Raw genomic sequence first — 10790 nt, 5'->3', positions numbered from 1 at the left:
AACCTATACAACTACACCCAAAACACCTTCACCAACACAACCTGCAGGCGCCCCACAGACAGCAACGCCCTTTCCTTCCTTCCTGTACCTTGAACACGTTCTGTGAGAGGCGACACAGCTGCTTCTGTTTGGCCACGAGGTGCGTCAAGTCACCTCAATCCTTTACCCTTACTTCGTAGACCTATTCTACATGACGTGCTTCTAACCTTTTCCCCTTTCAGTTTTCATCTCTCTCTCTCTCTCTCTCTCTCTCTCTCTCTCTCTCTCTCTCTCTCTCTCTCTCTCTCTCTCTCTCTCTCTCTCTCTCTCTCTCTCTCTCTCTCTCTCTCTCTCTCTCTCTCTCTCTCTCTCTCTCTCCTCCAACCTATCCTTCATTTTTTCTTCTCTCTCTCTCTCTCTCTCTCTCTCTCTCTCTCTCTCTCTCTCTCTCTCTCTCTCTCTCTCTCTCTCTCTCTCTCTCTCTCTCTCTCTCTCTCTCTCTCTCTCTCTCTCTCTCTCTCTCTTTTTTCTCTCTCTCCATGACCTTTTCCTCCCTATCCTGTACCTTTTCCTTCTTTCCTCCTTCATTTTCCCTCCCTCATTCCTTTTGTGTGGTTATGTTGTTGTGTCGGTAATGAAGGTGTCTGGAGGGTTGGTTTCTCTGCATCAGCGTGTTTAACAAGGAGGAGGAGGAGGAGGAGGAGGAACAAGAAGAAAGATAAGGAATGAAAGAGAGGCACGGTGAAGAAGGAGAAGGAGAAAGAGAAAAGGAGGTAAAGAGAGGCTTAATGAAAAGGATGAGAAGAGAGAAAGGGAAGAGAATGCAGTAGGTCCTCGTTATACGGTAGTTCTTTATCCGGTAAATTCATAGTTACGGTATTTGGAAATTACTACCCTCGATTCGATATACGGTAAGAAAAATTCGCAGATACGGTATCCGCTCATGTCATCCAAGAGGGCCCAGCGTGGGGGAGCAGGGGTGATGACGTCATCCACACCACACTCCCCCACTCACAATACTAACTTTAACTTGACCACCCTTGGAATCTCTTATCTCTTCCCTTCCCCCTTTTAACTGCATTACATGTTACTTACATGCATTACTAATTAGATGAATAAATGGAATATTAAAGGGTTTATTGCAAGCACTAATATATTCATAGTAATCATGGCAAACATTTAAAGCCTACTACCAGCGGTGAACCATGCAGCAACTGATAAAGGGCACAGATGGGCCTGGCAAACCCACTATCAGTGAATAGTGGAAGTTGTATAACATCAAGCACGCCTTAGATAACATCAAGTCATCTTGTGACGAAGTGAAGTTACAGCACATAATATGCATTGCTTTAAAGAAAGATTGGATAAATGGAGATATGGAGACAGGACACTATGAACCCTTTTTTCTTTATGTTAAGGCCTATAGCGCTTGTAGGCACACATTAGTGGCGCAGGCAATTTTATTTATAGTTGTACCCATATTAGGGCCCATATCACCCCCCCGAAGCTCATCATGGGTGTAACCACCTAGAACATGGGTATCATGGTCACATGTAGGTAATTTTAAACCACTCGACAACTGGCAAAGTTTTTAAGGCTGTACGTGGTGGGATTGGAACCAACGCGTGGACGTCTGCCCGACCCCACGCTCACCACCTTATCCACTACGCCACCGCCTGCGCGAACCCTGTACAATACAACTTGGTAAATACAACTAGGTACACACACACACACACACACACACACACACACACACACAGAAACAAAGTGGTTTATTATTGGCTTTATGCAGCGAATATGAGGAATAATCTCAAAACCTATAAGAGAAAATTCAGGATGGGCCAGGCAAAGTAGAAAGTGGAGTAGGTGAGATGAAATTGGAGGAATTAAGGAATGCCCAGAGGAAAGATCAGGAAAAAGAAAAAGTCAAATTTTTCAGAGGTAGTCAAGAGACAGATTCAAGAAAAGACAAAAGACGCAGTAATACAAGTGATTGAAGAGAAGGAAGATTTGGTGAAGGACACTGGACAAGAGGAAATGTATCCTAATTTTTGGGCTGAAAGAAAAAAAAAAAACTCACAAATTCGTAAGAGAGAGAAGAGAGAGAGCTGGCTAAGAGTGTTATAAATTTTTTTCAAGGCAGCACACAGGGGTTAAGACAAGAGGTAGAGGAAGTGACCAGATTGGGAAAGTTTAGTGAAGGGGAAAAGAGACCACGGAAAGTGCGAATGAGATCTCAAGTGGCAGCAGAGGAGATAATGGCAAGAACAGGGAAATTAGTTGAAGATACTGAATTTAAAGATAAATGGATAAAAAGATATATGAACCTGGAAGAGAGAGAAAAGGAGAGAGTGCTAAGAAATTAAGCTATATAAGGAAAATACAAGAAAAGGATGGAGTTCGAGAAGAAATTTTCTACTGGAGAGTTCTAGATATGAGACTGAAGAAGTGCTATGATCGGGAAAAAGAAGAGATATTGGAGGAGGCAAGATATTAAGAGTGACTCATACAAATATAGATGGGTTGCTGTCATGTGTGGTGGAGGTTAAAGACTACTTGAAGGAAAGAAGACCGGATGTGATGTGCATAGTAGAAACAAAACTAAAGAAGGAAGTCCATGTTAACTTTAAGGAAGAAGGATATAAAAGTTGGAGAAGAGACAGAAAAAGAAAAGAGGGAGGAGTGGTAATAATGGTTCAAGATAATATAATATGTGTTGAGAAAGTGCACCATGGATATGGCATGGCGTAAGTTATGGGAGTAACAATCAAGACAGAAGAAGGGAAAAAACAGAGAATCATTGTCACGTATGTGCCACCGAAGACAAATACATGGAGAGCAAATCATAAGAAAATGCAAGGAGAGGTGATTAGTGCTTGGATAATATGATAAGAAGAGATGGAAAAACACTGTTAGTAGGAGACTTTAACTGTAAAAGAGTAAACCGGAGAGAGAGATGGAAGTAATAGATAATGCTGGATTGTGGAGCAAGGAGTTGTTGCAGTTAACTATGGTGAATACATTGGATCAGTGGGTGGAAGAATCAACACCCTAGTATTCACAAAGCTGGATCACCTCCCAGCACATACAGTATCTTAGTCCGATGGGAAGAAGTGACCATGTAACACTAGTAGTGGAAATGCAGGAAGAAGACGTGATAAGATACAGAGAGGAATACAAAAATAGAGATTAAATTATGCAAAAGCGAATTTTAAAAGTTCAGAAATTTTTTTGGTGAAATAGATTGGACGAAAAGACAGTACAGGGGAAATATGAAATATTCCTAGGGAAATATAACGAAGGAGTGATGAAATACATACCTATCTATAGAGTAAAGAAAAGTATACAAGCTTTGTACAATGGTGGCAGATGTGTAGCAGCTAAAAGGGAAAAGATAAAGCTTGGAAAAAACTCAAAAAGCAAAGAAAAGAAAACAACAGACACAGTATAAGAATGCGAGAATTTTGATATATTAGAGTAAGGATAGAGAAGAAAGAAACTTAAAGAAAGATGTGGTGAGAAAAAGTGATGATGAACCCAAGCTTTTTTGCAAGTATATAAATGGTAAGGTGAAAAATAAGGAAGCAATAGAAAAATAGTTAAAGGAGGGAAGACATACCAAACACTGGAGGAAATGAGTGAAATAATGAATGAGAGTTTCAAGTCTGTTTTCACTGAAGAAGAGAATTTCACAGAACAAAAGAGGACATTGCACTGTCCAGTCTTGCAAGCAGTGGCGCCACCAGGGGATGGCCTGGGGTGGCCGCCCACCCTTCAAATCTGCTGGCCACCCCACTGGCCACCCCACTGGCCAGTCACAAATATCGATTGCCAGTTTTATTTTACAGCGTTGCCAGCGCTTGAAAAATTTTTCAAGATCTTGAAAAATTAACCCTAACCTTTGAAAGCTTGAAAAAAAAAGTCTAAATCCCCAAAATCTTGAAAAATCTACACGACTGTATAAAAGTCGTATAAAATGTTAGAGAGAGAGAGAGAGAGAGAGAGAGAGAGAGAGAGAGAGAGTGGCGCTGGCTCAGCTGACGGCCTGACGCGTACAATACACGTGGTAATGTAACATCACATCAGTTGAGCAAACACCGTCTGTGCGTCGCCTTCAGTACGTTCTTCTGCTTTGCTTTGCTGGTAAGTGTATCCTACTAAAATTAAACTTAAGCGTTATTTAATCGTATTATTCTTTACTGATATATTTTCACCCTCTGGCATAGTGTATTATTCACTTAAAGACACTCATTATTTATGTCCCACGAGAAAATAGTAAAGCTGAGTGTGCCATTCGAGGTATGGTGTTGAGTAAATTGAGTAATCTAGCTGATGAGAGGGGCAAAAAAATGCCACACTAGGTGGGGTCACTGGGGTGTACTTGTAAGTATAATGATTCTTATGGAGCTCCGCAACAGGAGAATAAAGTTGTAATAATAGTAGTAGTAAAATAAAATTCCTGAAATTATGACTTTTTAATTCTGGTGTGCCACCCCAAGATTTTAAGTGGTCCCCCCATGGCCACCCCTATGAAATTTTTCTGCAGGCGCCACTGCTTGCAAGAAATCACAGTGCACAAAGAATAAATTGGAAGACTACTAGAAAATTTGAATGTCAGAAAAGTGATGGGACCAGATGGTATGTCAGACTGGGCACTAAAGGAATGTAAAGATCAGTCATTAGAACCAGTTTGGGAAATGGTTACAAGCTCATTAAAAGAACGGAGAGTACTACTGGAATGTAAGAGAGCTAACATAATCCCAATATTCAAAGGAGGAAAGTCAACTGAGCCATTAAATTAAAGACAGTGTCACTAAAAGTGTTGTGAGCAAAATATGTGAAATTGTTTTTAAAGAAAGATGGCTTAAATATCTGGAAGAAAAAACAAGTTATATCGAACAGACAATTTGGGTTCAGGATAGAAAGGTCATTTGTGTTGAATTTATTAAGTTTCTACTCAAGAGTAATACGAGTAGAAGGACTGGAGAGCAGAGATGGAAGGGGGGACACTGTGTACCTGGACATAAAAAAGGCTTTTTGATAGAGTCCCTCATAACAGACTACTTTGGAAATTGGAGAACATAGGAGGACTGAGAGGGATAATATTAGATTGGATAAGGGATTACTTGACAGACAGAGATGAGAACTGTAATCAGGGATACATACTCATCCTGGACTAAAGTATCAAGTGGAGTGCCGCAGGGGTCAGTGTTAGTCTCCATTATGTTCCAAGTATGTGTAAATGACATACAGTATGGAGTGACCATTTATATTAATTTGTTTTCTGATGATGCAAAATTGCCAAGAGTAATCAAGACCCAAGAAGAGTGTTTGCTGCTGCAGGAAGATATAGACAAAATTTATGAGTGGAGTAAAAAATAGAAGTTAGAATTCAATGCCAAGAAATGCCATGTAATGGAATTAGGAAAGAGTAAGAGAAGACAAGAATGGAACTATTTGATGGGAGAGAAACAAATAATGTAGACTAAAGAAGAAAAAAAGATCTGGGAGTGGTTATAAAAGAAACGTTGAGCACCAAAAAAACAGATAAGTAAAATATTTGGAACAACGTAAAAAATGTTGATTAATATTAGGGTGGCATTTCACTACTTGGACAAGAATATGATGAAAAAAATTATTATGAGTATGATACGTCCACACATTTGGAATATGCAGCAGTGGTGTGGTCGCCGAGCTTGAAAAAGGATTTAAGAAAATTTGAACGGATCCAGAGAATAGCTACAACGATGGTGCCGGAAATAAAGGACTTAACATATGAAGAAAGGCTGAAGGAAATGGGACTGCCAACCTTACAAGACAAAAGAGAAACAGGGGATCATTTTTTTATGAAGGAGGGGCAACTGATCAAGGGCAACAAAAAATGGGATAAAAAGGCCCACTTGGTTGCCAGTTCCCTTAAAAGTCAAGAGAGTTAACCAAAATTTAGGGACAAATTACTTGAGACCTCCCTCTTAAAGGAAGTCAAGTCATAGGAAGGTGGAACAACAGAAGCAGGCTGAGAGTTCCAGAGTTTACCAGAGAAAGGTATGAATGATTAAGAACTACCTCATTGTAGATCTCCAACATGCTAAACCTCACTTCAAACTCCTTCTCCTCTGTGTTTTGTGTGATGCCATTAAATAAATCGTTACAGAACAATGGCACGATTCCTGAAAGTTTAGGAATAGATTTTTTTATTTTTTTTTTTTTTTTCTTTACACTGTGTTGTATGTTTCTTTCTTTGTCCATCCATCTGTTTTCCATTCATTTCTTTCTCTCACTTTCAAGAATCAGGATACAATGACGATCCTTGTATGTGTTTCATGAAATTGTAACATTCTTTTGATTTCACGTGATGGATATGCAGAACTTTTAAGAGAACCATGCAGGCTTTCAACAACTCAACAACTATCTATGGTTATGGGCAACAAAAAGGCTAAAAAAAAAAAAAAAAAAAACATTAAAGGTGACAGTCTCCAAAGAATGCAGTCAAAAGGATCATCCAAAATTTTGAGGAGAAACATCTGAAAACACCTATGAAATGTGGACTTTTTTTATTTTTTACCTTTATTGGATCCATATCCAATGACAGACCAAGATTTTCCCGAGCCTGTCTGCCCATAAGCGAACAGTGTGGAGTTATAACCAGCCCAGGCGTTTGCTAAGACTCCACCTCCCAGATCATTGTACACCGTGTTCTGTCAAAAGGCGAAGAAAGCTTAGCATTTATAGTGACAGTTCTTAATGGTGATGAACAGGAAAATGTAATGAGGATGATAAAGGGAAGAAGAAAAAAGATAATGGTAATGATGAAAAGGAAGATGATGATATTGATGATGAAGAGAAGGAAAAGATGGTGATGATGAGAAGAGGCCAAGCTAATGATGATGAATGATGAAGAGAAAAGAAAAGTTGATAATGATGACTCCAAGAGGATGATAATAATGACCAGCAGAAATAACCAGAATGTGATTTTGATGACAACAATGATAGCAATAACCATAGGTGGTCGTTACCGTCACAGATCATCACGCTAACGCCATCAGATTATAGCAGCTATCCGATGACATTTTTTCTGAGTTATTAGTTAATCGATATCGTGAATACTTCTGGGTCCAAATTAGAGTATAACTGATAATCTTAGTTTTATATTCCAGATTAGCGTAAGAATGACCTGCCCTTTCTCTCTCTCTCTCTCTCTCTCTCTCTCTCTCTCTCTCTCTCTCTCTCTCTCTCTCACCTGATCAGCATACTTGAGTTGGGTGACTGCTTGGCAAAGTAGCCATTGGGCTCCTCCTTGCAGCCGTCAAAGCTCCAGTAAGAGTAGTCGTAGGTGAAGGACTTGACATCGGCCGAGTCATCAGGGTTGGTGACCGTGGTGATATTTCCCTTCATGCTCACTACGCACTTGGCCTTTCGTCCCAGCTCCCGCTTATTGTGTGCCAGAGTTAAGGGAATGCTGATGGAATCTCTCTCTCTCTCTCTCTCTCTCTCTCTCTCTCTCTCTCTCTCTCTCTCACCTGAAACTGCTTGGCAAAGTAGCCATTGGGCTCCTCCTTGCAGCCGTCAAGATAGTGATGAAAATAACTTGATAGGAAAATGGAATAGAATAGATAGAAGCAAAGGTGTGTGTGTGTGTGTGTGTGTGTGTGTGTGTGTGTGTGTGTGTGTGTGTGTGTGTGTGTGTGTGTGTGTGTGTGTGTGGTTTCCTTGAACGTGTATTGATATCTTAACAAAATATTGGACAATGATTATTCCACCTACTTGGATGTTAGGATTGTTTAATTGTTGTTTGCTTTTCTTTCTAATTTTATGTTTCTTTTGTATTTTGTGGTCAATAAACTTACTGTGTGTGTGTGTGTGTGTGTGTGTGTGTGTGTGTGTGTGTGTGTGTGTGTGTGTGTGTGTGTGTGTGTGTGTGTGTTTCTCCCAAAGATCTCATTCTTGGCATTAAAAAGGATATCATTGGCCGGACCCAAACCGCCACCTTCACATTCTCTTCTTCAGCCATTGTAGTAATGCCTTCCTTCCTTCCCTAGCAATGCTCCTCACTCAGGCAGCCTCAGCTCTCCTCACGCCTGCAACACACACTGCAATCAAATTCACTCATGCATTTGTAGAATAAAATGGGTAGGTGAACATGGAATGACATTAAGAAAGGTGTGGGTTAATTTCACACGCCGTGACTGTTGACCAGTGATATCTGTTTTCTAAAATCCCTGAAGTTGACATGACACTGTAGCCAAAAATAAGAACAAGAAGGCTGCTTCATCAAGTAGAGAGTTTCATTACCACAGGTTAGACGCCCTTTAAAGGAATCTGCTGCTTTTTATCCCCTTAATGGATCAGATAAGGGGTTTTAGAGCTCCCAGTTAGTACAGGAACCCATTTTGTATACGTAGCAGTGCATGTAGTACAAGATAGGAGGTTTAATACCTACTAAAGTCCGCGAACGTGTTTTTCACTCTAAAATGCAAGAGATGGGAGGTGTTACAGCTATCTCTTAAGCACACGGATAGGAAGTTTCTTTCTCATACAGCTTGGTTATTGTATAATAATATGGAAAAAAGTCTCCGGTAGCGTGACTGTTAAGTCACGCGCATTCCACTAAAATACTCCCCCACCACAGACCATCCGGAATAAAAAGGTGTCATAGGAGAGTTAGGAGATAAGGGAGATAAAGAAGAGAAGGGGGGGAGTAAGTAAAAGCAAAGACAAGAACAGGATGAGTAAGAGAAGGAAGGAGTCAGATGAGTGGGTGACTGGATGCGCGGGAAGGAAACAGTTGAGTGAGTGGGAGTGAGTGAGTCGAGTGAGAAGAGCAAAGAGTGAGTGAGTGAGGGAGTACATGATAACAGCCAGAAGGGATCATGGAGAGGGAAACGAGTGCCAGGGACCTCTCACGTCCTGCACTGGCAAACATACTCACCACTGTCACAAATTAAAGTAGAAAAAAAAAAAAAAAATTTGACTCGCACAATGAAGCAAAAAGGAAAGGCTGAATATTGAAAAAAAGGCCACAGTGGTACTACAGTGGAACCATGCGTGCTTTGGGGTCAGAGGGGTCTCCAAGGGCACGGTTCGAATCATGTCCACGGTCCGAGTGTAGGTTGGGCTTCCTCACTCGGGGCAACGGCCCACCTTTTAGCGGGTGGGCTTTAAGATAGCAGGTACCCCAAAAAGTATCCCCTTAGCCCATAAATTCCCGTGAAAAGCCCACATGGTATAAATAAAGGAAAATAAAAAAGCATCATTTGCAAAATTTATGTATATTTATTCTAAAATTATATCGGTTAAGGATATGTAAATATGATGAATTATACTGAAGATAATGATAGTTCAGTAAATTTGGAATCCCTGATATATATCATTCCAACTTAAATGAACTATCATTGTCTTCAGTATAGTTCATCGTATTTATGCGTAACTGATATAATATCAAAACAAATACACATAAATTTTGTTAATGATGTTTTATTATGGATAACATAGGGATTAGATAAAGAAATATAATTCACGACTTCGCCATCTATATAAATGCAGAGCCGTACATATTTGACAGATAAAGATTGAGGTGCAAGTTACGCTTTCACTAAACAGAGAAGCAGGGTTGCTTGACGCCTCACTCAAGAGCTCGTGCTCAAGAACTTTCAAGAACTGGTCAAAGTTTTTTTGTTTTTTTTATGGCTGGATGTCTTTACAATGAGTAGCCTATGCCATGGTCAGTAACCCACCTCAGTTGTACATACAAATACTCCGCGATGTGGTTAGGCGGGGGTAATAAAGCGTTGGTGATTAACTAAAACGATATATATATATATATATATATATATATATATATATATATATATATATATATATATATATATATATATATATATATATATATATATATATATATATATATATATATATATATGTCACATAATGATGTACGTCGTACTTGTAATTGATTCTTTAATTATTATTATATTTGTATGTATACATGTATGTATAAGCGTTGGCACCCAAGGATTCTACATGGGTGGGGTAGACATGATCACACTAACCTACGTCACAGTGTGTTGGAACTTTTCACAACCTATTTCGATTGCCATCCATATATTCGGTTGCATCTACTTTATATCATATAAGTGATCTGTACGTTTACCTTTTATGTAATACATCTTAACATGCATACTTCTGAGTCATAAGTAACTTTCCTTTACCTAATTCATGTAATTAGATGACTATATCCGTCGCTATATTCATGTATAGTGATAAATTCCGGTGTCAGCACTTTTTCACTGCACATTGACACTGTACGTAAGCTTTTATCAATATATAGTTTTCATTATATATATATATATATATATATATATATATATATATATATATATATATATATATATATATATATATATATATATATATATATATATATATATATATACACACACACACCTTTGTGTAACCTTTGTATGTGTAGTATGTCATTTGCATATGAAAATGAATGAAAATTAATGAAATGTTCAATACAGTGTATAATGCAGTTCTGATGTGTGTATATTAATTTTCCGTTGGATGTACGATAATATTAGGCAAAATACGATAATTCTGGTGGTTCGGTACGACAATGTGGGCTAGAAAAGTTAACATCACTGCTCCCAAGATCACTTCTCTTATCACAAAAGAGGAGACTTAGGAGACACAGGGTGAAATCTAATATAATTTAAAAGGGTCCCCTCAGAGACGGTTGCAAATAGCACTAGTTTGACAATGTTTAAAAACAGATTAGATAAGCACTTAAATTTATTAGATTTATAATTATG

The 10790-nt window shown here is 38.9% G+C and overlaps 1 protein-coding gene across 1 annotated transcript in view; it reads left to right on the top strand.

Annotated features, from left to right (window-relative positions):
• Positions 1–4565, top strand: part of LOC123513046 (kinesin-like protein KIF28P) — a 9888-nt gene extending 5323 nt beyond the window's left edge. The window contains exon 4 of the mRNA XM_045269863.1: positions 4479–4565. Within this exon, the coding sequence (XP_045125798.1) occupies positions 4479–4565 (87 nt within the window). The remainder of the gene's footprint in view (positions 1–4478) is intronic.
• The last annotated feature ends 6225 nt before the right edge of the window (positions 4566–10790 follow it).

This window comes from Portunus trituberculatus, chromosome 35, assembly GCF_017591435.1.
Source record: "Portunus trituberculatus isolate SZX2019 chromosome 35, ASM1759143v1, whole genome shotgun sequence".
NCBI lineage: Eukaryota > Metazoa > Arthropoda > Malacostraca > Decapoda > Portunidae > Portunus > Portunus trituberculatus.
This window is presented reverse-complemented; position numbering and strand designations above follow the sequence as displayed.